Below are 27,970 nucleotides of genomic sequence, written 5' to 3' on the forward strand. Positions count from 1 at the left end.
TTTATTTTCTGCTGTGACACCTAGCTATGAGCAAAGAACTCTCTAGAGCATCTTAAAAGACAACTTCCATTAAAGATGAAAAGAGTTAAGCAAAATGCAGACAGTAGATCTCACAGTCAGAGGGGAAAATAATATACAGCGGTATTTCAGAAGCTTTAATTGGAAAAGGAAAGAAGACGAGCTGGTGGAATCTTTAGTTTATTTTGCTGGAGTTCCTTTTAGAAGACTAGATAAAAACAAGAAAAGCAACCATGCCTCTGTCTCAAGCTTTGCCACTATCTGAGGGGGTTTCCTTACAATGGAACATGTTGGTGTATCTAACCCATTATTTTCATGATTTATTTGACTTCAGTAGCTCTTCATGGACATGGGTGAGGCATTCCCCAGTCCTGTTTATAATGTCTGTGGATTATCCTAAGGATTGAACCGGAAACACAGTCAGACATCACCAGTAAAAGGAATCTCGGGTAGCAAGGCTGGTAAAGACTTTTCACAGTTGGAGACTTTAGAGACTTGGGGCCAGTCTGTTTCTGCACTGGATGGACTAATGGACTCACTCAGATGGCTGCCACCTGTTTGTGGGTTTCCCATGAGCTTCTGGTTGGGCGGTATTGGAAACGGGTTCAAGACCAAGGTATTTCAGGGACCGCCTCCTTCCATATAATCCTACTCGTTCTCTTAGGTTCTCAGAGGAGGTCCTTTTGACTGTGCGACCACCGGCAAAGGTGAGGGGGATGGTGGCTAGAAAAAGGGCTTTCTTGGTGGTGGCTCCTTGTCTATGGAATTTCTTCTCCCCTGAACAGCTCCCTCTCTGGAGACCTTTTAACAGGTCCTTAAGGCTTTTAACTGGGCAGGAGGTCTGGTTTAGAGGGTAGAGCCTCCGTTTGCCTGAAGATAACAGCTGAAGGTCACCAGTTTGAGGCCACCGGCACCGTGAACGGCGAGACTTTGAAGCAGCTGACAAGCCGAGCCGAGTTTTTCCATGCTCTTTGGCCGCCCTTCAAGTGAGATATGAAGGATTGTCAACTTGCGTGGGAGGAAACTGGAGGCCAGAATGTGATACCAGATCATAAAAGGATCCATCTAAAATGTAGTTCTTGAAAGACAGAACCTTTGTCAATTGTAAAAATCCCTATAGGGATTTAGTATAGCCTGCCTGTGTAAACCGCCTTGAAATAAAGTCTGAGGAGAAATCTGAAGACTATGAAAGGCGGTATATAAATACCTGTATTATTATTATTATTATTATTATTATTATTATTATTATTATTATTATTAACTGTTGGCTTTGAACTGTTGACATGATGGACTGGCACTTTTTAATGAATGTGTTTTTAATATTGTGATCCATTGGGGTCTGATTTGTTTTACTGTTTTGTTTTAGGGTTTTTTTTGTATTGTTTTAATCTTTTATGTTTTTTACATTGTAAGCCACCTTGGGTTTCCCAATGTGTGGGTAGAAAGTCGGGGCAGAAATTTTTTAAACAAACAAACAAATAAACTAGATGGATCTTCTGTGTGATAATCTTCTTATATGTTTGTGGCTTTTTACATGGCTCTTTTGTAGGGAATTGGATGAGATATAATAGTGTACCATGTCCCCATGGTATAGAACAGGGGTCTCCAAACTTTTTGGCCAGAGGGCCAAATGTCTGGCACGGTTTTGAGGGCCGAAAAAACATTGAAATATAAAATTTATATAAATAGAGATGGAAATTAGATGTGTGAATAAATTAATAAATGGGCTTATTCATTCAACCTCTCTGGCCCTTAGAACACCCTCTAGATGCAACCAGAGCATAGTTTCAGTCATGTTTGGCAAAGTGGGCCAGGGGCTTTCAGGGAACAAGAGGCTGGCCGCGGGCCGGATAGAGGCTCGCTGTGGGCTGCATCTGGCCCCCGGGCCGTGGTTTGGAGACCTCTGGTATAGAATAGGGATGCCCAACCCACAGAACGGCACGTGCCACTTTTTATGAAGAGAATCTTGAATGCCACACACCAGCAGTGGGGTGCCAATCTGCTGTACCTTGGTGTGCCAGGAGCACCTGGTGGTATGTCATGAGTAAAGCCTAGCAGGCCTTGTGCAAGGCTGGCCTCTGGGTGACCAGCTGCCCACTGACTTGGTGGCAGGTCGGCAGCCTTGTCAGCAGTCTTCAGCCCACAGGAGGGACTACAAGGTTCTTTACTCCAGCCAGGTAAGCCAGCTATCTGACTTTAAAATTATATGTATGTCAACTTGGCATTTACTTGCCACCTAAAAAGTAACCATGTGCCACTAGGGGCACATGTGCCACAGGTTGGCCACCCTGGTATACAAAAACAGTACAGTGGGCTCACTGTATTCATGCATTCAAGACCCACGGATTTCCTTATCTGCGGGTTGCTGAACTCTCAGGTTGGACCCACATGGACCCTTCAGAGGCGACAGAAGCTATGCTCCCTTGCCTCCTGAGGATTAAAGGGCCCCCAAAACCCACAGATATCATTATCCAAGGGTTTCCTGGAACAGAACCCCCATGGACAATGCTGGAGGCCCTGTATATTAGCCCATTCTGGTCTCTGCAGTGTACATAGTCAGCACTATACATTGCAGAACCAATTAGACATTGCCTTGGTGGTTTTCCATTTTCATTGCTGGGATGCCTCAGGGAAAAAGTACCCCTTGACAGAAGCCGTTTGTATGGACCCAAATTGCACCTGGGCAAAGCAGGTGTTCTGCAGGTTGTGTGCCATGAGAACTTGGTAACGTTTTTAAAATTAGCACACAAAAATTTTTCAGGGAGGCTTGTTTTGACTAGAATTGCCACCTACTGTGAAGTTTCAAGGCCAGTTTGGCCACCCCCAACATCAGGGGCATTTCAAGGGAAGCAAAAAGATTGTCAAATGACTAGTGAAATTTTTCAGGGGGTTCTGCGCTTCCCAGCTTCCCACTACATGCCTTATCCTTCTTCCCACCATATGCCCAAGATGCAAAGAATGTTCTGGAATGGCTTGTTCTCCGTTGCTGTTCCAGGCACAGTAACATGGCAGTCTTTGTTACGGCTTAGTTTCATTAATTCCTTGAAAGAAAGCGACCAAGAAAACAGCTGCTCCTTTTGCTGCAAGGAGCAATGTGGGTGGTACAGTCAGTGGTTCTCCTTTCTTCAGATTGGCCCCTAGTTCAGAAATTTTTCTGTAAAAAAAGGTTGAGTGTGCAGCTGTCTTGGTTTTGATGTATAAATAGTTTAGGTTTAGGCTTTCTTGTGGTCATTCAGGATTCGATCGGTAACGGATAATCCTTGTGTTTTGATCATTGCATTTCATTTCTCAAGTCCTCCATCTTATTTCAATGGGGAGGCCTTTCTTTTATGCGCTGAGTCCACCGCTATGTGTTTCTTGGTGCCAGGTGCTATGATCCCTCCTTCCCCTGAAGTGGGTGCAGATCTCTTAAGAGAACAGATGATGCTCATTCAAATGCTTTCATGTACAAATGCTTTGGGACGTTCCTAGGGCATACCTCTAGGGATTCTTGCACAGTGTAATAAATTATCTTCTCCATAACATTTTTTTTTTTTTTGTATTTCTGTCAGGAAGGAGGTTGCTACCAAACACACACAGGGTAACTTTATTGTTGAATGCCACAGATATTGCAAATATAGTGAAGAGAACCCAGTGTACAAATATTTGAGACATTGCACCGTTGTAAATCTGGGTGCTGTAGGCTTGTACCATAGTCTTTCGAGACTGAAGGTTGCCAACCATTTTTTATGCCATTTTAGGAGATGTATGTTGGAGGAAATTAAAAGTAGTTTCCTCTTTGGGGGGAAGCAGAGTAGCTTAAGCAGCGAACCCCCCCTTTTGGGTTTCACTCCCAGGGAACCTCCCTCACCCAGCTGACTGCTATTCAATGAAAAAAGACAAAGAGGCAATGGCTTGTTAAAGTTTACTTACAGTTCCATTGAGTGTATATTTACAGCATCTGACTAAGATCAGAGGTTCAGCTAACAGAGATAGCAAGGCCCTAGGAGCTGCCTTGCCCTACATGCCATGTGCTCAAGATGGTGCACACATCAAAGCCCTGCTGTGCGCCATCTTAACAGGTCAGTGGTCAGAGACCAAGAGAGAGAGTGCTCAGAGGAGAAGGGAAGGAAAAGGGTTAGGGCCACACCCCATAAGAATCACAGAGAGAACAGGTAGAAAGGTCAGAGTCACTGGGCCGTAGCTTGACCCCTTCTGGACAGCAGATGGAGTTGTACCAGCTCCTACAATGTTTACTTGAAAACCATGTTCTATCAAGAGATCCTCAGTTTGATTGTGCCTGATGAGAAAGTTACAGTTCATCAAACTTATTTTATACACAGATTTTATTTTAAAAAAAAAATTATATCCCATCTTAGTCTAAAGCTTTGAGGCAGCTAACAATATAAGTTTAAAAGGCAAGAATAAAAAAAAAACAGAGCATGTAATCAAAAGCAAGCAACACTCGGCAAGAAGAGAGAGATAAAAGGAAAATGACAATCAAAGGTAGCTGGGGAAGACTTGATGAAACAAATGTGTTTTTAACCTCCAAAAGCATCGGGGGAGGGAGCATAGCAAACATCTTGGGAAATGTACCTGCTGTTTGGTTTAGTTCCCATTACTGCCTGACTTATTCTCATGGCCTGAGTAAATTCAAGATGCATCTCTGTGATCACTACTCCTTTTTGGGTAGAAGAACCATAAGTCCTCCAGGGGTTACTGGGATCAAATGAATTCCATGAATACTAACATTCTTTCCCAAAAGCCTTGTAGAGGCACACCTTGTCCTATAATAGATGGATAGAACTTTTGGCACAATTCTATTGTGGCTTGCACTGGCAAAAACGGGCTTTGCCAGCGCAGGCTGTCAAAAACGTACCATAAAGCACATTTGAACAATGCACTTGTTAGTAGTGCTGGCTGGAAGGCCAGAGCCTTCCCGCTGGCATCAGTGGAAGTAGCAGAACTTGCCAGAACAGCTAAGATATGTACAACAAGATACAGTGAGTTCTTATGGACATTTGTAAATTGAATGTTCCAGCGTGTAATTAGTTTGTGGAACTCCTCGCCACAGGAAGTGGTGATGGCATCTGGCCTAGATGCCTTTAAGAGAGGATTGGACAAATTTTTGGAGGAAAAGTCCATCACGGTTTACAAGTCATGATAGGTATGTGCAAGCTCCTGGTTTTAGAGGTAGGCTACCTCAGAGTGCCAGATGCAGGGGAGGGCACCAGGACGCAGGTTGTGTCTTGTTGTCTTGTGTGCTCCCTGAAGCATTTGGTGGGCCCCTGTGAGATACAGGAAGCTGGACTAGATGGACCTTTGGCCTGATCCAGTGGGGCTCTTCTTATGTTCTTTATGAATCTAGTTTCTCTTATATACAGCCAATCTTTTTTTCTTTTTACGTGTGTGTATGCATGTATATATGTGTGTGAACTTCCATAGTTTACATAGCTAACCATTATTTTAAAAATAGGATTTGAATAATGCCAATATCTGGCTTCTAGAAAACAACTCATGCAGTTGTAATAAGCGGCAGCACTAGGGTTTGTGACACCTGGTGTGGGAGGCCAGAGCATTACCCCCAAGATAGACCTCCTCCTATTCATTGGGAAGGTCAGCATCCTGGGCGGTAGACCTGTGCATACACCGTGCCCTGCCTCCACTGGTTTTTTTTGGCTATAACCTTTGTTAGAATAGAGATATTTCAACATGGTTTCTTTCATTGACTTCTGCATGAAATTACGCATCAAATGATATATAACATGATGGTTTTATTAAAAAAATAGCAAGTTTTTAAAAAATGTGGCCAAGTAGTGGTGCTGCCCCCCCTTTACATGTCACCTGGTGAGGTCCCCACCCCTTAATGACACCACTGGCTGTAGTTATACATTATATTAATTTTTGTTCAGTATGATGTCAACTTTACAGTTGAGAAGAAACAAGAATGGGCCTAGTGGGGTATAGTAATCTAATATAATTTTTTTTTAAAATTCAGACTGCAATCCTAACCATACTTTCCTGAGAGTAAGCTCCATTGAACAAAATAGGCCTTGCTTCTGCGTAGACCTGGTTAGGATTGCGCCCTTAAATACTGATCTTTGTCCAAAATTGTGTTGCTCAGACACACAATAAAAATGGCATCTACAGTATTATAAAATGTGGTTTGCAACTCAAAAAAGAGTTAGCTGCACTTGAATCCATTGATTTTAGAGGGCTGAACTGTGCGTAATAGTGCTGGATGGTAACCTTGGTTTTTATGGCAGATCTCACACCTTTATAGTATACTTGACCTACATCTTTCATGCCTTGATCCCCTTGTGTACGTTAAACGTATCTGGCTATTAACACTCCTGTCTGGGTGTCTGAATAAACATTGGATGTGTAAATTCTATCTTGGCATCCTTTCCTCCTTTATATATTTCTCCCAAGGGGACTCCAGCTGCAGACTGTATTGAAGCAACCATTAATCTATCAGGATTTCATGTATCCCTCCATAGAGCTTTGAAAAGACTCTCTAGAGCTATTTTTTTCTGTTTGTTATTTCCATGTTACAGCACATAATGGAAGCCAAAATATGCATAATATTCCCCATTAATCAAAAATATGAGAACTGTCATTTATAGAGCGGGAAACATTTCAAGACTGACTGTTTGGCCATAGAAGGTAATCCTGGGAATGAAGACCAAAAAATTCAGCAATAGGATCGCAGAATTGCAAGATGCTTTCCTGCTAGTTGTCAATCATGTTCATGTAAACATTATGTAAATTAAATGGCGCTATTAAAATGGAGCTGTTTGCTGTGGCCCTTGGTTCATGCCGCATTTCAGTGTCACTTCTAGTGCTAACTCATCCCTGTGCTATAGAAAGGCTGCTAGCATTCTGGTGGGCAAATTCACAGAAACATCTCCTATATGAAACTGCCTGCAGTTTAAGAGCTGCATTGGTGTCCTTCCTTGGGGTGCCCCCACTAGATGCGCTTAGGCGAACAGGTGGAGTTGTGGAGGAAAAGTTTATTGTGGGTTACAAGCCATGATGACCATATGCAACCTCTGGATTATAGAGGTAACGTGTATCTGAATGCCAGATACAAGGGAGTGGCAACAGGATGTCTTGGGTGCTGCCTGAGGAATCTGGTGGGCCACGGTGAGATACAAGAAGCTGGTCTGGATGGGCCATTGGCCTGATCCAGCAGGGCTCTTCTTATGTTATTATGTCCTTAATGGGGCCTAAGGAAGGGTCCTTTTCAGAAGGTTGGTTGGCAACCTTCAGTCTCGAAAGACTATGGTAGAAGCCTACAGCACCCGGTATTCCCAGGCGGTCTCCCATCCAAGTACTAACCAGGCCTGACCCTGCTTAGCTTCCAAGGTGAGACAAGATCAGGCATCTGCAGGGGGCTGTTTGTGGAATGCCCTTCCTGACAGGTGAGGGAATCTCTGGAGCTTTTGATACTTGAAAAAATTTCTATTCCTGCTAAAAACTGTTAAACATATGAAACCACTTACATGGAATTGGACACTGTTCTAGCTGGTCAAGTATTGTCTACACCAGCTTTTCTCAAACTGTGGGTCGGGACCCACTAGGTGGGTTTTGAGCCAATTGCAGGTGGGCCCCATTCATTTCAATATTTTATTTTTAATGTATTAGATTTGATGCTACCGTAGTATGCGACTGCATTTGTAAGACCTGTACTTTTAACAAGCTACTAGGTATACTCTTTTAACAATGATAGTAAATGAGACTTACTCCTGGGTAAGTGTGGGTAGGATTGCAGCCTAAGATTGTTAAAAATGTTCCTGCTGCATGATGTCACTTCCGGTCATGACATCACTTCCGGCAGGTCCTGACAGATTCTCATTCTAAAAATTGGGTCCTGGCGCTAAATGTGTGAGAACCACTGGTCTACACTAGTGGTTCACCAAATGGTGGGTCCATGGCCATCACAACCCGATATTTAGTGGTTCACAAAATTGTCAGGACAGATTAGGCTATGTGTATCAAAGATTAAACAACTGCTATGGGAGGGAGAGGAAGGAGGACTGCTGCCCAATCATCATTATAGCCACAGAGACTTGAGTGGCTGGTAAAATGAAACTTTTTTTAGGTGGCTCTTGATACTAAAATATTTGGGGATGTCTTATTTACAGTTATTGTCAGTGGCTCATCACAGTTTCAAGCAGGTTTTTTTCTTGGCCCCACTTGGAGGTACTCTGGATTTTCTGCTTTCAGGGCACATATTCTTCCTATTAACTATGGCCTGTCCCTCTTGAAGCTGCCTTATACGATGTTAGACCATTGGTCTACCTAACTCAGAGATGCCTGTACAGATTACCAGTGTTTGAACCTGGAACCTTCTACATGCAAAGTGTCTGTATTCCCCCTTTATACCTCACCCTTCTGTATTGCTTCTCTAAGAGCTTCTTCTTAGATTGCATCTATTTTCTAACTTATTGCACACTGAAAATTAAATGTCTCCAAAGTGGCATTTGCTGTCATTTGGTTTAATCAAAAAATGTCCATTGAGTGAATTTTCGTTTTCGTATAGAGGAACCAAGTTAACAATAAATTTTGCAAGCCTGCACATTCTTAAGCTGCTTAGATCCCACTGACTGACTGGCAGATCCCATTCAGCTGCCTGGCATCCCAGAAGGCCATGTGACAGGATGTCCAGGCAGATGTGACTGCCCAGAGCATCCCTGTTCCCCAATCATGGAGAACATTGCATGGTGCTGGGATGGAGTGGTATGTTCCGCTCACTTGGCAAACAGATCTGCCTGAACCCTGGATTTGCCCTCAGGCCAGGGTTCAAGCTGACTTGCTTTAAATCAGGGGTGTCCAAAGTTTTTGGCAGGAGGGCCACATCAGCTCTCTGACACTGTGTCGGGGGCCGGGGAAAAAAAAGAATTAATTTACATTTAAAATTTGAATAAATTTACATAAGTTTACATAAATGAATATATTAAAGATGAACTTATATGAATGAATGAAGGTCTTGCAATAGCTCAATGCCTATAAAGGCTTTGCACAAAGCAAGGCTGGCCTTTCCTTTGCTGCCGCTGCTGCATCACGGATGTGAAAGAGCAAACAGTGAAGGGAGCTCTCATCCCACAGCTCACACGAGAGGTCAAACAGTCGCCCTCACGCTGAGAGAAGTTGCATTGGGCCAGTGCGGGCTTCAACAAATCTCTGGAGGGCCAGAGGCTCATTGGAGACTGGGGACTCCCTGAGGGCCGCATTGAGAGGCCTCAAGGGCCAAAAGTGGCCCCCGGGCCGTGGTTTGGGCACCCCTGCTTTAAATTGTTGGGGTTCAGAAAACTAGCTTCCATGTAAATGTTAGCGGCTGCAAAACCCATCTGGGCCTGCAAATGACAGGATGGTTTCAGCACTGAATGATGTGAGGTTTTGGCAGCCTTTGATCCTTCTTTTAAGCTCTTGCCAAGTAAGTTTAAACAGAAAACAAAAGAGAAGTTAAGAGCATCACTAAAACTGCTGGGGAGAAAAATTACGCACATAATTTATGGCCAGCCATATTTTGTCCCCAGTTTCTTTTTATTAGTCTCCCGGTAGTAGGTTCTTACAAAATCTGATTAGAAAATGAAATGGCTTGATTTGTTAAACAGACAATGATGGCACTGAACATCTGCTTCACTGGCTTAAACAGCTCCTAATGCATAATAACAGTGTCCTTCCCCCCCAATATTATTTTGTTTAGAGCCGCCCAGAAACTTAACCTGTCCTCAAAGAGAAAGAAGCATCATGCGCCTTTGCTACATTCCCATGACTTCTCCATCTACCCCACGAATTTTAGCAGCATCCTGCAGATGTGTCCTCCCCCAGCACCGCCATGCCTTTTGAGAGCTGTGTCAAAGATCAAGGACAACCCGGGGATTGGAAAGGTATGTGAAGATCTTCGTTTCTTAATTTTCCCCTTGAGTGCCTGTAAAAATTCTGTTGTTCTAAAACAGGGGTCTCCAGACCCCAGCCTGGGGGCCAGATGCGGCCTGGAACGAGCCTCTATCAGGCCCACAGCCAGCCACTGAAGGCCTCTGGCCCACTAAACTGAACACGACTGGAGCTGTGCTGTGGTTGCGTCTGGAGGGTGTTCTGAGAACCAGAGAGGTTGAATGAATGAGCCCATTCATTAATTTATTCACTCATCTAAGTTACATCTCTATTTTTTTTCTGGCCCACAACACAGATATTGATGCAGCCCTCTGGCCAAAAAGTTTGGAGACCCCTGTTCTAAAATGTACTTGCGGTTGAGATAGATCGCAACGTTCCTTATGGATCTGATCTGATATTTTCAAGCCATTTGCATCTGTTAACATTTGTGTAGCCCACATAGACAAGGTTGCAGTGGTTCAGATTGCAACCACAGTGAATGAGTTTCAATTTGAAGTTTGTACCTCGGCATCAGGCTTGCAGATGAAAGCTGTGGAGCACCTGGGGAGAATTTTCAAAGCAGGACAACTGTGCCTTTGAAAAGAGAAATTGTTTAGTAAGTGATACTAGATACCTCTTTCATGGCCATCAGTTCCCAGTTTAGGCTGGATTCTCCAAGTCATCAGGTTTCCTGTAATCATTTGCTGGGAATTGAGCTGGAGGCCTAGGCTGATAGTGGAGCTGAAACTGGGAAAAGCATAAAGTGCACTTGGTAGAAGGTATTGTGGTAACCAGACATGAGGAGGAAGCCAGGCTTATTGCAGTAACCTGGCCAACCCAGAGGCTTCGTACAACCTGCATATTCCCTTTCCTGCCAGATGAAGGCACTGAGGCTGGAGCACAGACAGTCGCAAGTGACTAACTACTCCCAGCCTGGAGCCATCACGTTCCTGTTTTGAGTTCCTGACTACCAGAGGGATACCTTCAGGTTTTTCAGAATTCATAGATCTAGCTGGAAGTCAGACGCAAACATAACCACAATCTGAGACCTGCAAAGATGTGCACAACATTGCTGAAATGTATAAGCCAATAGGGGTTGGATCTAGTGATCTAGTACAGTGGTCGCCAAACTCTGGCCCATGGGCCAGATCCAGCACCTGCACAAATCCCTCCCCTGCATGAATAGAGCTGACTATTCCGCGCAGTTCCACTCCTGATCTCCCACAAAGTTTGCATCGGTCGGCCTTCATTTTGCTGCTCCAGCAGGTTCTGCACAGATTTCTGGGCAGATACAGTCGGGCGGCCCAAACTTTGGGGGTGATTGGGGTTAGCAAGCTCCCCGGTTGAATGGTAAGCTCTGGTCATGCCAGTGAAGCTTTTGTTCTCTGCACAGTGGTCTCCTGTTTGGAGACTTCTGATCTAGTGGATTCCCCCCAGGTATACAATACTTGGTGTTTTAGACATCGGAGGGACTTGAAAGAGTACTCTCGGGTCCTATAAATACAGCTTGGAATGTGTATATAGATTTGTATCTAAATATAAGCTTACAAAGTGATGTTTCTTTCATGTGTTGTGTGTTGCAGCTGACATGCTTGAGTATTTAATTCACAGTCCCGGCATTCAGAAAGCACACAGTGCAGTTTTTGAATGCTTAATTATACAGGTGACTGCCAAATTCCATTTCAGGGAGTACTAAAGTACCTAGGAGAGCTTCGAGCAAATCCCTACTGAGTGATCCAACAAATTAATACTGAGGTCAAGAAGCTTATGTCCCATTGAAATTCTGCATCACATTCCTTGTGATAGAGCAGCTCTCCGAGAAAGGAGGAGTATGGCTAGGGCCAAAGGGAACGATGCAAACATGGATGATTTTGTCCTCCCTTTGCGTTGACCAAGATTGTTTTGAGTACTCTGCTGTTAGTGTCACACTTGCGTAAAGGTTTCACTGTTGCAATGTACTGCCTGCGCAAAGGTGTGGATATGTTGCTGTAGATCCTGTCATGTCTTTGGAATTCACCAGCAGTAAAGGCAGTGATAGGCAAGCCCTTCCGCCCCACAACTGATGTTGGATTAGAAGTAACCCAAGTAATCTCCCCCAAATTTGAGAAATAGTTCAGCCCTATTAAATCCTGGCTCTCTTTCCTCTCTCACATCCAGCTCCATCCCATGCCACCCCCCTAATCCCCCCCAGACTCTCTTCCTTTTAAATCATGTATATCATCTGGCGAGTGGTGACACTCCAACCAGAGTAAGAAAGAAAGAGGTCTTGCCATCCTGCTGGCACTCTGTGTGCTCTGGAAGACCTTGGAAAATACAGTTTTCCCAAGGGTTGTTGCAGGTGATGGCTGGAGAAAGAAGAGAGGGAACCAGAGTATCACTGCTGCTGTCACTGACCCAGCCGGCATGTGTGGTTTAAGGGAAAGGGGGCCTGATGGAAAGAGTAGGTAGGCAAGTCTCAAATTTTTCTCCATTTCAGAGCTGAGCTAGAAAAGAATCCGGAACTCATAATGTTTGCCTCCTCTTTTAAGACAAGGAATACAAGGTCCAGAAGCTCATATCTGGTTCCAAACTGGTTTAACTCTAGCACAGGGGTGGCCATCCTGTGGGGTGCATGCCACTAGTGGCATGTGGTCTCTTTATAAGTGACACACTGTGGGACCCTCTGCAGCAAGATCACCCAGTGCAGGCCAGGTCTATTCTTTGGGTACCCAGGGTATCTTGAGGCAGAGACTAGATCTACCCTTGGCTTTGAGCAGCCACTCAAAGCAATGAGTAGACCTGGGCCCACCTCAAGATCTGGGGGGGGGGGGAGGTCAGGTCTACGAGCACTTAGTGGCACATTTTACACACAGGGCTGACTGCCTCACCCTTGGTAGGCTACTGGTGGAGTGGCACGCTCCAGATTCTCTACATAAAAAGTGGCCAGTGGTGTGTTGCAAATTGGCCGCCCTGCTCTAACACATGGGATTTAGGAGTAATGATCACCTCTGTCCATCAGGCATAAGTCAGGAATACTATTGCACATTCAGTTGACTGCAGTTGCAGCTACAGTTCATCTCAGCAGCACATTATACAAACTCCGCATTGTTTGAAGAGATGATTATTGACTACATTAACATACATGCAGAAAGCCAATCTTGTGTGTGTGTGTGGAATCTTTGGTTGGAGTATGGAATCTCAACATATGTTCTCCTTTAGCAAATTAGGCCCTTAAAGATTAGATTTCTGTCACTCGCTGGATTTTTTTTTCTCCCCTCTTGTGAAATTGTGTCTTTAAAAAAATCTACTAAAAGAGCACAAGAACTAAGGTAACATATTACAACTTGCAAGAATTTCTCCCCAGTGTATGTATCTCTAAATTACCTTGTCAGATGAAAGCTTACTCTGTGATTGTGTTAGAGAAAAGGTTACCGCTTTAAACTCCAGAACTGTGTTTGGGGAGAGCCGAAAATGTAGCACAGGCTTGTGTTAGTATTTGAAGCATGGTGATGGCAGAATGAATTCGTGGGGTCGTAGGGGTGGAGAGAGCTAATTTACTGCCTTTATCTGCAAGTAAGGTGCCTGGGAAGCCCCTTTGAGAAGTTCCAAGGTCTTGGTCCTCACCAGCTTTCCAAGGGGCTTGCCCACAATTCCCATGACCACTGTTATAATTTGTGTCCTTTGACAACTAGGGGCCCAATCCTATCCAATTTTCCAGTGCCGGTGCTGCTGTGCCGAAGGGGCATGCACTACGTTCTGTGGTGAGGAGGCAGTCGCAGAGGCCTCCTCAAGGTATGAGCAATTATTCCCTTACCTTGGGGCTGTATTGAGGTTGCACCTGTGCTGGAAAGTTGGATAAGATTGGGCCCTAGTTTGGCAACTTGGGGGCCTTGCAGCAGGAGAATATAGTAGGAAATGATTAGGAGAGCTGAGGGAATCAATCCCCTACACAGCAAAGCTGAGTTTTGTTAAGAACTTTATTGCAGCAACCATAAGCATTGTTACACGGAACCACAATTGTTACACATTGTTAGAAAGAACCACAAGCATTGTTACACAGCAGAACAACAATACAGGCACAGGAAATCTCTAATCAGTTCTCTAATTAAAGAAGGAGAGAGCAATTCACAAGTATTTACTGTGGGCACAAGTTACCTGTGGATTTGGGATCCATGGATTAGATTATCCATAGGTCCCAAACCTGTGGGATTGGCCCAACGTCGACCCTCCGGAGGGTGTTCTGAGGTCTTCAGGAGACCTTCTAATTTTCGTTTAGACCAGTGGTTCCCAACCTTTAAGAGCCTGTGGCCCACTAAGAAAAAATTGGAATCATTGTGGCCCATATGCAACCCCACCTCCACCACAAGCACACAAAAATGCAATTGAATTTGTAATAATTAGTGCAGATTTAGTAGAGATTTCTTATTTATAGAGAAGATTTTCAGGTTATGCTCTTGTTACTGGCTGCAGTTGCAGGCAGTCCATTCTCTGCCCTCTCTGGTGGTCTGTTGGGGAGCGCTTGCTCAGTGAGATGCTGGATGTGCTGGCTGTGGCTATGGATGGTCTCTTCTCTGCCCCCTCTGGTGGTCTGGTGATCCTGAGCAAGTGCTCCTCCACAGACTACCAGAGAGGGGGGAGAACAGACTGCCCACAGCCACATTTAACACTCCAGTGCTGGCAAAAAATCAAAACTTTAGATATAGGCTAATGGGTTCTGAGCTGTCTGTGACAGATCAGGAGAGGGATCTTGGGGTGGTGGTGGACAGGTCGATGAAAGTGTCGACGCAGTGTGCGGCAGCAGTAAAGAAGGCCAATTCTGTGCTTGTTATCATTAGGAAAGGTATTGAGAACAAAACAGCTAATATTATAATGTCGTTGTACAAATCAATGGTAAGGCCACACCTGGAGTATTGTGTCCATTTCTGGTCGCCGCATCTCAAAAAGGACATAGTGGAAATGGAAAAAGGTGCAAAAGAGAGCGACTAAGATGATTACGGGGCTGGGGCACCTTCCTTATGAGGAAAGGTTATGGCGTTTGGGCCTCTTCAACCTAGAAAAGAGACGCCTGAGGGGGGACATGATTGAGACATACAAAATTATGCAGGGGATGGACAGAGTGGATAGGGAGATGCCCTTTAGACTCTCACATAACACCAGAACCAGGGGACATCCACTCAAATTGAGTGTTGGGAGAGTTAGAACAGAGAAAAGAAAATATTTCTTTACTCAGCATGTGGTTGGTCTGTTGAACTCTTTGCCACAGGATGTGGTGATGGCGACTGGCCTGGACGCCTTTAAAAGGGGATTGGACAAGTTTCTGGAGGAAAAATCCATTACGGGGTACAAGCCATGATGTGTGTGTGCAACCTCCTGATTTTAGAAATGGGTTATGTCAGAATGCCAGATGCAAGGGAGGGCACCAGGATACAGGTCTCTTGTTATCTGGTGTGCTCCTTGGGGCATTTGGTGGGCTGCTGTGAGATACAGGAAGCTGGACTAGTTGGACCTATGGCCTGATCCAGTGGGGCTGTTCTTATGTCCTTATGGCTACAGGTGGTCCGTTCTCCATCCTCTCTGGTGGTCCATGGATGAATGCTCACTTGGTGAGATGTTGGAAGTGATCAAAGGCAGTTTTTTTTTAACCTGAGACCTCGTGGACCACTTCTTGTGCGGATGGTCTTGTGGACCATCTGTGGACCACCTGACTCCGCAGACCACAGGCTGGGAACCAGTGGTTTAGACCTTTTCAAGATCTTCTGAAGCCCAGAGGGTTAAAGGTGCTGAGACTTGTGGATTTCATTAATAAACTTTATTTATTCATGGATTCATGGATGAAACATTATTCATGGATTTCGGCATCCGCGGGGATCAGAACCCCCTGCAGATAATGCGGGGCACCTGTTTATTAGTAACTGAATAGATAACTACTCCCACTAGTGGTGGGGTGAATGAACACACACATTCCCATTGTTATTGGAGACATCTAGCTCACATTCCATCACTCTACCAACAGAAACAAGTAGAGTGTTTTGCCATCTCATAGGAGAAAATGGTCTAGTAGTAAAAGCAGTTAGGTAGTGAAGTAAGCACCTTAGCAAAAGGGTGGAATTATTTTCAGTGGAGATTTTTAAGGGGCTGGGAAAATATGTTTGAGAATTGTTTGGTGTGTACATGTGTGTTTGCTTAACCCCTTCCCCTTTTACTAATTTGCTACAGGAACTCCCTCTCCTAAACTGCTACCACATTTTTTTTCCTTCTCTTGCTTCCCATTGCTTATTGTTACATATACACTAACCAGGGTTTCCATTTTAACTAGTTTGCAAACCCTGGTTAATATGCCTGGTTAATATTAACTATAATATAATAGACAGGTATAAATATAACTTTGAGCCATGGTTGAAGCCTGCAAATGAAGGGAGGAGTGAATTCATTATGTTTGCCCTGAATCTCCTCTCTCTCCCTCTCCCTCTCCCTCTCCCTCTCCCTCTCTCTCTCTCTCTCTCTCTCTCTCACACACACACACACACACACAAAATGGTCCTTGTATCGTGATGTATGTAATGTTACTGACTACTGATCTGATTAACGTTATGTCACAAATTACTCATCTTGCTCCCTGAAAGTGCCACTAACCTTGAAGCCCAAATCACTTTGGCTGGGTCTGCGGCAATATGATTCTTTTAACTGAAATCATTTTTTGTGGGTCTCATTGGGTGTTATTAAATTTAATGTCAGGATGGTGGGAAAGATGTTTGAAAGCCATTTAATATTGCACCAAAAGAAGTTAGATTACGCTCAATTTCTGACATTAATGTGCTACTTAAGATAATTTATCAGATTGTGGTATTAAAAAAAAAAGACATCCTTTTTACAGCGGCTGCTATACTGCATTCTAATTTGTCTTTCCCCCCCTTGTAGAGTTTTAGAGAGCTTATTCCCTCCCACCACCATGTTAAATGTTTTTTTTTTCCGAAGGTTTTATTCAACACACGCTTTGTAAGCTTTGCTTACCAGAGTAACTATAAGTGCTTGTCTTATTCCTAAGCTCTTGTCAGTTTTTTTTTTTGAACAATTGTTGGAATGACAGAATCCTTTTATATTAGTCAAAGGCTCTCTCTTGCTCTCTCTCTCTCTCTCTCTCTCTCTCTCTGTGTGTGTGTGTGTGTGTGTGTGTGTGTGTGTGTGTGTGTGTGTTTGTGTGTGTGTGTGAGAGAGAGAGAGAGAGAGAGGAGAACCTGAATTATCCAACAGCGCTCTTGAAAAATCATGTGTTTTGCCTTTTATCATTTCTTCCAGTGACATTTATTTTGTTTTATTTTTTTATTTTGTTCTCCAAGTCCCACTGACATGATTTACTGATTCCATAGACATTTCCAGCTCCTTGTATACCATAATCACTTCCCCTTATGATAGTTGTTTGATGGATAACAAATAGCCACTTCATTTTGTCATCTTTATTGCCGCAGATTTCCTAATGATTGGAATGCTTCTTTCAGTGTCAAAAGCTGATACTGTATCATTTCACTGGGGGAGAAGACTCTAGCCCATTCTTGCGGTTTGGTCAGAAGCACCTGTCTCTCCCCAGTCTTTTGAATGCTGAAGGCCTTCACTTGGCCCGTCTGTAAAATGAGAATAATAGTGGTCTCCCTCACGGGATTGTTGTGAATGGAAAGAGACTTACCAATTTGAAAACCCCCTTCACTTTGTGAATGCATTCTGCTGTATGAATGATTAATATACACCCCAACACACAGTCTTTCCAGTTAATATAGTTAATGGATGAAAGCGAAAGGTGGGAAATTGCATAGAAATACATATTTTCTTTTATTCCGTACCCACTTTGAAAAATAAAATGGTTTTGTGCACACCTTGGGGAGACAGGGAATCAATTCTTGCTTAATAGAGGCCACTTTCTAAAGAGTACAATATAAAAATGCTTCTTTTAGGCTCTCCCTAGGGAGTTGGATAGTCTCTCCTAGCATAGCAATTGCTTTGCACATAAATTTGCTATATGCTATCAGAAGCAGTATATGGAGGGTGTCAAGGAACTACCCACAGTAAACCAATTTTGCAAGGGTTTTATATCTGTCAGTTGCAATTAAATCTGCAAAATACTTTGGCTCTGAACAAAGAATCTAACTACATGTTATGGTGGCACGAACTATAGTTCATAATGCTGGCGATGCTATATTACTTTAAAGCGAGTTGTGAGGGTGTGAGCAGGGTGTGTGCATCCCATAGTCTCCTTGTTTCATAGCCATGTTTTTCTCTGGGAAGACCCAACTGGAAGGAAACTGGCTCAGGACCAGGACTGGCCCACCCCTGAAGCTTACGGAAGTCATTGCTTCTGACAACCGAAAGATACCAGTCTGTGCTCAGCCACTCACCTCCACTCTTCTTCTCTTCCCACTCCCTGAATTGGGAAAGAAGAGGGGAACTGAGTAGAAGAGGAAGTGTAGAAGGGAGAAGAATGGCATGCTAGGATGAGAGGAGCAGAGGAACATCTCCAGATTTGGGGAGGGGCAGCATTCGAGATGACTCTTGGATTGACTGACTCTGTTGGGGGCAGGTAGTCACAGGGAGGACAATGCAGCTGAAGGAAAGGTTCATCACCTTCCCCATGTCTGTTCTGGACTTTAAATCACCCCACCCTTCTCTGTTCTAGGAATTTGATGGCAGTTCATAGCTAACCCAACTGCTGCCATCATGTCCACTTTGATCCCAAAATATGACTTAAGGACACAGGCAGTGCCCGGCTGGATCACACTAATGGCACAATCCCATCAAGCCTCTGTGCCTGTGGAGTCCATGTTCCGCCAGCACAGACTGTCACAAATGTGCTGTAAAGCATGTTGCGATAGCACACCTGTTTACCTGTTACAGTGCTGGAGGGAAGTCCAGAGCCTTCCTGTCAGTGGAAGGAGCAAGGCCCACCAGAGCAGAAAAGCCCCCTGCTAAGAAGCGCAGGGGTGGGATGAGATTGAGGGAGGGCAGGTAGGTGGTGTAACAAGGTGGGGAAGAATGATGACGGGGGCAGGAGATGGGTGGATTGGGCCCAGGAGGAGGCAGAATCAGCAGTGCCACCATGTGCCATATCCTAACCCCCTTCCTGGGCCCGAATCTGCAACTTGAATCAACTTGGACTTGTGCCAGGGATATCTCTGGCATGAGTCCATGTTGACATATTGTGCAGGCTGGGGCTTGTTCCAGGGCAAGAGAAAAAAATGTCCCCTTACCTTGAAGAGTCTTTCCACCTACTAAACTCCCCCATGGAATGCAGCGTGGCCTAGTGCCACTACTGCAGCTCAGGAATGTTTAGGTAGGATAGGGCTGTTAGCCCGTCTAGTCCAACATTATTCTCCCAACAGGGGACAACCTGAAGCTTCAGGAAAATTCAGAAGTGGAACATGAAGGCAAATGGTCCTTTCCTACTCTCATTCCCCAGCAGCCAGTTTTTATGAGCATCCTCTCTCTGAACATGGGGGCCTCATCACAGCTAATATTTTCCATCATGACTAATAGCCATTGTCCAGGAATTTGTCTAATCCCCTGTGAAAGCCACCTAAACCAATGGCCATCACTATACCACAGGGCAGCCAATTCTATAAACCAGTTATATGCTGTATGAAGTACAGGGCATCCTGCATTATCTGAAGGGGCTCTGTTCCAGGATCCCCTGCAGATAAGGAAACCCTCTGATAATGAAATCCACGTGTTTTGGTTGCCCTGTAATGTTCCAAAGGCAATGGAAGTGACATTTTAAGGCCTTAAAAGATCTTTGGAGTGCCAGCGAAGCTGGAGGGTCTGTGTGGATCCAAACCGTGGATTCAGAGACCTGTGGTCGCAAATCAGCAGCTACAGTGGACCCACTTTACTTCTTTTTAGCTCATGGGCGTCCAAACTTTTTGGCAGGAGGGCCACATCATCTCTCTGACACTGTGTGGGGGCTGGGGAAAAAAAGATTAATTTACATTTCAAATTTGAATAAATTTACATAAATGAATATATTAGAGATGGAACTTATATGAATGAACGAAGATCTCGCAATAGCTCAAGGCCTATAAAAGGCCTTGCACAAAGCAAGGCCAGCCTTTCCTTTGCTTTTGCTGCTGCATCACAAATGTGAAACAGCAAGCAGTGGAGGGAGCCCTTGTCCCACAGCTCACGTGAGAGGTTGAACAGTTGGTCATCATGCTGAAAACAGTTGCATCAGGCCAGTGCGGGCTTCAGCAAGCCTCAAGAGGACCAGAGGCTCATTGGAGACTGGGGGCTTCCCGAGGGCCGGATAGGGAGTCCTTGAGGGCCACAAGTAGCCCCAGGGCCAGGATTTGGGCGCCCCTGTTTTAGCTGATCCGAATCTCCTACCAATCAGTTTTGTGGATGACCATTTAGTTTCAATAATAAAAGAGAGAACAACCTCCCTCTCCCTAGTTTCACATTTCATGATTTTATAAAGTATCCTCTGTTATGTGCCCCACCCCACATGAACACAGGGCGGCAAAAATAAGTTTGCCATGTTGCATTTCATCCTTTGCAAAGACAGTCTGAATTTTGCATGCAGTACAGTGTTGTTGTTTTTTTGCATGCATTCCTCTATTGGCTTAAATCCCCTGTGAAGAAAAGAATTGTTAAATGGGAATTAGGGCGTTTTGTCTTTCTTTTGTCTGTTTACTAGTCTCCATTAAACATTTTGCTGCATATGCATAACTGAGTGCAGGAAGGGAAGGGGGGGAATACATTTTTTTTCTGCTCGCTTCAGCATCCATTCATTTAATTTGCCCTTTAAAATGAGAGTAATGGGAGAATTCCGAGTGGAGTGTCTGTATGTATGTTTGCTTTGGTAACCTTTCTTTTCCCTGACTCCTACTGTATGTTGACAACTAGATAAATGAGATTAAAAAAATACATTCCTGGGATGTCTGTGAGTCTTTCTGCCATCCATTGCATTGACATTTAAATGAACACCCCATTGTTAACACTTACCAGATACAACCTGACCTCCTGGCCACCCATTTCCAGGAACTTTCCAAATTATTTATTTACATGAAACCCCCATCTCTCCTTTTCAGGATCTGCAGATCTCTCTATCTCTCTCTCTCTCTCTCTCTCTCTCTCTCTCTCTCTCTCTTGCCTGCTTTTTAACCAAAACAGGTCTGGATTTTAATAGGATTTCCCTTAGTAATTCTGAGAACCACCCCCCCCCCCGACTTCGACTGAAATATATAAATCTAAACGGTTCAGCAGTTTATTGTTAACCTACAGTATACAAAGCCCACATGAATTACAGAACCAGTTAATTAGTGAGATAGTTGTGTGATATGCAAAATACAGATGGCTTCATGAATAAAGACAAGGATCCGTCCTTAAGAGGATGCTTAGTAGGGCTGCCATTTCTCCTTGCACATTTGCAGAAGGATATTTATGGAAATTAACACTTCGTCCTGGCAGGAACTGTCTAGCTTAATTTCTGAACAGGCCAGTTACATTCTCCTAGCCAAGGAAGGGAGCTACTTGAAAAGTGCATCCATCATATATTGCTCTGTGTCTTGGAGCAATACAGAAGGAAGTTGCCATATTTATGGATTTCTATAGTGCTGTATATCAGTGTACATAGTGTTTTACAAAAAAAAACAATAGGCTCTTGGCCCCAGGGGTGGTGCAACCCAGAATGCTGCCAGATGCCACCTTGGTTCCCATGCAATTTTTTAAAATGCAGCCACTCATCAAGTTCCTCATACAGTTGCTTCAGCTGTGAGAGTGCAGGACTTCCTGCTTGATTTAAAGGGACCACGTGAATGAAGGCGCTCCTTTGTTCAAGCCAGTATTGGTGTCACTGCACATGCCTGATCTTGTCTGATCTCAGAAGCTAAGCAGAGTCAGGCCTGTTTAGTACTTGGATGGGAGACCGCCTGGGAATACCAGGTGCTGTAGGCTTCTTCCATAGTCTTTCGAGACTGAAGGTTGCCAACCACCCTGTAAATCAAACTGGAAGTCCTGCTCTTCTATGTTTGAAGAAACAGCACCTGGACCAAGGATGAGCCACTGTCTGCCTTGATGTATCCATGGCAGGCAAGAGGGAGGTAGCGCCGGCAACAGGCTGAAGGTGAACGGAAACCCTCATCACCTCTTCTAATGGATGGGCCACTTCTGCCTTTCCCAAGGAATGTACCTGGGACATTTTGACAGTGGGAAAGGCAGCAAAGCGGAGGCAAAAGCAATGAGGGATGAATACGAGCAAATAAGAGTTACATCAACGTAGGCAGGCTTGTAGAAGTTATGACCCACCAAACCCAACACAGCCCATCAGTCATGTGTGCTGGCCCACCAGGTGCTTAATAAACCTCCAGTTTTTGCTGCTGACCTGGGTTTACAAATTTAGGGCGATCATGGCAGGTGGACAGTGTTCAGTTTGGTGAGGCAACATGTGATGCTGGTTTGGACCAAGAATTGGCCTTCATTGACCTGGGTTTATCTCCTGTAGGTAGAGGTGGGTTATTTTTCCCGGTGATAATGAAATAAAAACACATTGCACTGCTTTGTGTACCTCTCATTTTTCTAAAACACACAAAAAATCCATTCTCTAAACAATAAAAACATTCTCTAACACCTTTTTACATATTCTCTAACATTTTGACATGCACGTGACTACATCTGCTGTCCCTAGACCACCTATATCATCTACCTAGTACACCTTTAAAACAGTTATAACTATAATTCATAAAAATGTGGCCTTGGAATAAAAACTCACAACAGTGTTTCTGCACTTTTAACTCTGGAAAACACCAAAAACTACAAAATCCGCAAAAAACAAACTGTTTTCACCCCTTCTGCCTGTATTTATTTATTTATTTTTATTTATTTACACATTTATATCCTTTTTTATCTCCCAGGTGGGCATTCACAGTGGCTTACAAGAAGTCAGTAAAAACATAAAATACGGTATAAAAAATATAAATATTAACAATCCCCCCCAAAGTATATAATCTAAAATTCTAATTAAAAGCCAGGACCAAAGAGCAGAAGAGCCAGCAAACACTAAAAAGAACACAAGCCCATAAAACTAACGCTTAAAAACTTCAAATATCCATATTAAAAATCCAGAACCTCAGAAGTCGAGGGTAAAAAGAAATGTCTTTAAGCCCTGCTGGACAGCCTCTAAGGAGGGAGCAGTTTGTAAACTGAGAGGGAGAGAATTCCATAGAATTGGTGTCGCTATGGAGAAGGCCCTGCTCCTTTTCACCACCCCACCCACCTCCATAGGTGGCGGCACCCTCTCCGATGACCAGAGAAGACGAGCCAGATTATGTGGAAGAAGATGGTCTCTCAAATATCCTGGTCCTAAGCCCAAAGTATAACAGAACTTCAACAGCAGTGTGTGGTTATGTAGGCTTTGTCTGGGTTCGGACCCCATGTAATGGGGCGGGAGAGGGCAGGAATGGGGGCGGGTTGATATATTGGGACTGGGAGGAGGCAGGATTGGTGGCCCCTGTGCATGCTGTATCCTATCCTACTTCTAGGGCTCAATCCACCGACACGGATCAACTCAGACTTGCGCCACTGATACTTCTGCGAGTTGACCCATTGAGCTGGCTGGGGCTTGCCCTGAGGATACTTTCCACCTGCTAAACTCCCTCATGGAATATGGTGAACCCATGCCAGTGCAGCTGCGCCAATGTAGGGTGGTTTACAGTAGGTAGGATAGAGCTGTGTGTTTCCTGTCTCTCAAGATTTACCTTCACAAGTCATATTTTCTTCTGTTTCCATGATGCAGCAGCTTTTTGGGGGTGTGGAGGAGAAGGCAGGAAGACATTCCTAATTGTAGTTTGTCAATGGTGAATTCAAACATAATGCAAAACCGAAGTTAATATGAACTGTGGTTCTCAAACCAGTTTTAAACCATGGTTTCAAATCTAGTTTTGTCAGCTCTCAACAAACCCTGCGTTGTGGGAACTCTTGGGTTCAAACCCAATGAAAAACTGTGATTTTGTGAAGCAAGACATGGTTTTGCATTGCCTTTGTTTTAGTTAGGGATGGGGACAGAGAGGTTAAGCCAAAAGCACATGCAGTTTGTCATATATTCTTAAAAAAAATAAGAAGAACCCAAATTCAGACATTTGAGAATGGCAGAAAATGTCACCATATGCTTCTGCTATGGTTTTAAAGTTCATATAATGCGCAGATGGCATGTTATATATATTTCACGAAATATTTTCCTATATGTTCCAAGAGAGTTTCAACAACCGTCATTGGTTTCTGACTTGATTATGATGGTAGAGGATGCAAATTATACAGTTCTTTCTGCCAAAAGTATCACATTATCCCAGCTAGCTAGCATGAGAAAATTGACATCATAGATGCAGTTTCTCCATTTAGATTGGTAATTCTGAAACTGTGTGCCAGGACACTTTAGAGTGGATTGAGGCTATGCCATAGGAATTGTGACTTTAATGCTTTGCCTACTGCATGGTATGAATTCAGATTTGCTTCCCCCCCCCAACTGCTGTTTGATCTAAGGATAAAGTTCCCATTGGCACTAATGATAGCTTTTCTGCTGGGGCAAATAGCAACTATGGGGTGCTTTGGAAGCCAGATTGAACCACATAGTGGACAAAGGTTTAAAAGTGCTCCTTCTCCCATGCTACAGTTTCAATTTAGATTGAGGCCTCATTTAAGTGACATATACATGCAGGACAGGACCTGCAACTCAGTCCCTTCCCACTGATGCATCCGCACCGCCGTAATGCACACTGCATTCTGTGGGGGTGGGGGACAGCCTGAGAGGTCTCTTCCAGGTAAGGGAACATTTGTTCACTTGCTGGGAGGTAAACCTCTACTACTACAATGGATGTGCTTGGACCTGCATCAGCAACTGGTGGTGCAAATTTAAATGGACCTGGGAAGGTGGATTGAGGATGGGAAGGGGGATAGAATCTCGATGGAGTTGTTATTGTTGATACGCCCCCCCCTCTTGGCGTTGACACAAACTGATCCCTACCCCAGTCTCTGCCCTGTTTTTCCATCTTCCTTCCTCAGTCGTTCCACTTCCCACCCACTGCCCTCCCCTGCACTGATTTACCATCACCGGGGCTTCCCCAGAGGCTGCTGCCATTTTTTGGAAGTCTACTGTTTCATCAGCTTGCTCTCATACAACCTATTTTAAATGTATAGTTTTCTGGGATCTTAATTGTCACCCAAGAGGGCTTTTCCCATCACACTTCTGTTGTGTTTATGGCTTCTTCTTTTTTTTCACCATGTAGAGCTGATAAACAATCACAGAGGAATCACAGAGTTTCTGGGACTAGATGAGTGCTCCACATAAAACTTGTCTCCCTGATCTTGGAAAACTGATGTTTCAGGGAAGAGACAAGGCTACAACTCTCTCTTTGACATCCTAGTTTGGGAAATGTTTACTTGGTGTGAGTGTTTGTGTAGACTTCCTCCACTCGAAGTAGATCAGCTCTATGTGATGGGCAATATGTCATTACAAATGGAAATTACAAACCCCTTTTTGGTTATGAGGTTTGGATATGTGCATAAATTGGAAAGTTGGCAGGTCAGGGGTAGGGTCTTTTTGGTGGTGGCACTGCAACTTCGCTATTCCCTCTCCAAATTGAACTGCTAGGTTCCAGTCATCATTATTTTTTAATGTGCTCTTAAAACCTTTCAGTTAACCATTAGACCTGCCTGCACCTGGTTTATTGTTTTATTATTGCCTGAAAGTATACATTTTATTATTTTTACACATTTCTGAGAAAATTGTCCTGAAAGGCAGGGTATAAAAATATCAAATAAATAATAAAGTAAGAGAATTCAGACCTGTTTAAGACTTTCTAGATCCTCTTTTCTTCACTCTTATACAAGGTCACTCACTGCTGAAATCTGTGTTGGTTTTGTGTTTTTAATATAAAGCAATCTTTAATATTTTTAAGAGAATCGGTGCATTTCGATGCTTGGCAGGTATATGAATTTCTTCAGTCATCAGTGTGCATAACTGAGATTGCATACTTGTTGGGGGGGAAGGTGCAATGAATTATGAAAATTAGGGGCTCGGTGTCAGAAAGATGATGCATCCTATTTTTATTCCTTGAAATTGCTAGCTTTGTGTTGCTGACTTTGCAACTGTAGCTTTTATTTTCTTTGCTCTACTTATGCGGGCGGAGATGGCCTTAGGTGCTGAAGTCTGGGCTTTTTCTCATGTTCTTGTTGACTGGGCAGGTTGTGACCTCCAGGGAAGCACCTTTATCCCTAGGGCAATGAATTGTGTTTGAGGGACTTTCATTACCACCATAGTTATGGGACTGTAGTGGTGTATATGTGTTTTTTTTTATGTTTTCCCCTTGAGATGTCCTTTTGATCTCCACTCTCTTCCTCCTCCTCCCAGCCTTACCTGCTTAAATCCACCCTATCTCATGGTCTCACATCTCCCTCCAGAGAGCCAGAGGGCATCCCAGGAAAGAGAGACAATGTACGATTTACCAAACCAGGGAAAATGCTGCCTTTTGTACTAGTCTGGCTGCTTCAACACCACTTGTTTGAGACACAATAGTGAATTGAAATAGTTTGCTGGAGACCATCGGTTCTGAGTTATGGGTTAGAGTGTGTATATAAGAAGAACCTGAGATCTTCTGCTTGTAAACATGTGCTACCACTATGGCCCTATTTTCTAATCTATAAAGTGTTGAACACTAGAGTTACACACTGAAAAGAAATATCTCTCTCTCTCTCTCTCTCTCTCTCTCTCTCACACACACACACACACACACACACACACACACACACACACACACACACACACGTACTGAGATAGAGAGAGGGGGGCACATGGATGGAAGCTGCCATCCTTCATTTTTTTTTGTTTGGTTCTTTTTGGAATTGGACCCACTATTTATCAATTCTGTTATTTATTTTGATGTTTGATCTGTAAGAGATTACAGTCATTTCCTTATTTGCATGCATTCTCAAGAGAACTAAGTGGGAAATATGCAGTGACTGATTTTCTTAAAAGAAAACGACCTGAAAATGAAGTCTTCCAAGCTCCAGCCCTTAATTGTTGATGGGAGCAGGAAGAGCTGTGATAAGAACACTTTACTTTTGTGCATGCTTAGAGACATTGTTGTCTGCTGCTTAATGAGTGTGCATTTCCAGGACTAAGTTCTGGCAAGTCATGACTGAGATCAAGCCCTGAGAATTCTTTCTTTCTTTCTTTCTTTCTTTCTTTCTTTCTTTCTTTCTTTCTTTCTTTCTTTCTTTCTTTCTTTCTTTCTTTCTTTCTTTCTTTCTTTCTTTCTTTCTTTCTTTCTTTCTTTCTTTCTTTCTTTCTTTCTTTCTTTCTTTCTTTCTTTCTTTCTTTCTTTCTTTCTTTCTTTCTTTCTTTCTTTCTTTCTTTCTTTCTTTCTTTAAGAAGGGGTCATATATTCTATGGGTCAAATGTTGCTTACTGCATCTTCGCCAAAGTCTGCGGCGTATTAGACTAGGTGAACACAGAGGTGAGCTGTAAAAAAAATAAAATAAATAACCCCGGGAGCCAGTGTAGAGTATATGAACTCTTCTGGTGAGACACACTTAGTTGTGAGACATCACAATAGTTGATCTTGGCTAAACATCATTTCTTTTGAAGGCCAGAGAGCAAATTGTTGCAGCAGATGGTATTGTCCCTCCGAAGGACAGGATGAAAGCATGTTGACCATAGAAGAATGGTTTATTTGGAGGACAGTATGTGCCTCCTAGCTGATAATCCTGTCCATTTTTTTTAAGTGGTGGCCTCTTCTTTGTATTGCTGCACAGAGGAGATGGTTTCCTTGCCCCCTTGGTGATGTGTCAAGGTTGGCGGAAGCTCTCTCCACTCACATTGGCAGTCGCTTCATGCAGCTTTTATGGGGAGGCAGCCTTGAAAGTGTCACCTACAATACCCATTTTCCCTTTTGAAGCAACCGCTCCTTTTATTTTAAGGTTCGCTTATTTTCTAGGGCTGTCTTTTCATATTGATGTCAGCACAGGGGGTGGAGAGAGGTGGAGAGGGGAGGTGGAGAATGCCAAGCACGGAAACAAGAGGTCCGCTTTCCCTGTGTTTGAAGGATGCTGTGTTCCAGGCAGGGTAGAGGTGCTTTCACTA

General features: G+C 43.8%; 1 protein-coding gene across 1 annotated transcript in view; it reads left to right on the forward strand.

Moving 5' to 3' along the window:
• KIF26A (kinesin family member 26A) overlaps positions 1-27,970 on the forward strand; it is a 174,225-nt gene that overhangs the window by 121,522 nt on the left and 24,733 nt on the right. Inside the window, exon 5 of the mRNA XM_066629466.1 lies at positions 9,710-9,893. Coding sequence (XP_066485563.1) covers positions 9,710-9,893 — 184 coding nt within the window. The remainder of the gene's footprint in view (positions 1-9,709; positions 9,894-27,970) is intronic.

Source organism: Tiliqua scincoides, chromosome 1, assembly GCF_035046505.1.
Source record: "Tiliqua scincoides isolate rTilSci1 chromosome 1, rTilSci1.hap2, whole genome shotgun sequence".
Lineage (NCBI taxonomy): Eukaryota > Metazoa > Chordata > Lepidosauria > Squamata > Scincidae > Tiliqua > Tiliqua scincoides.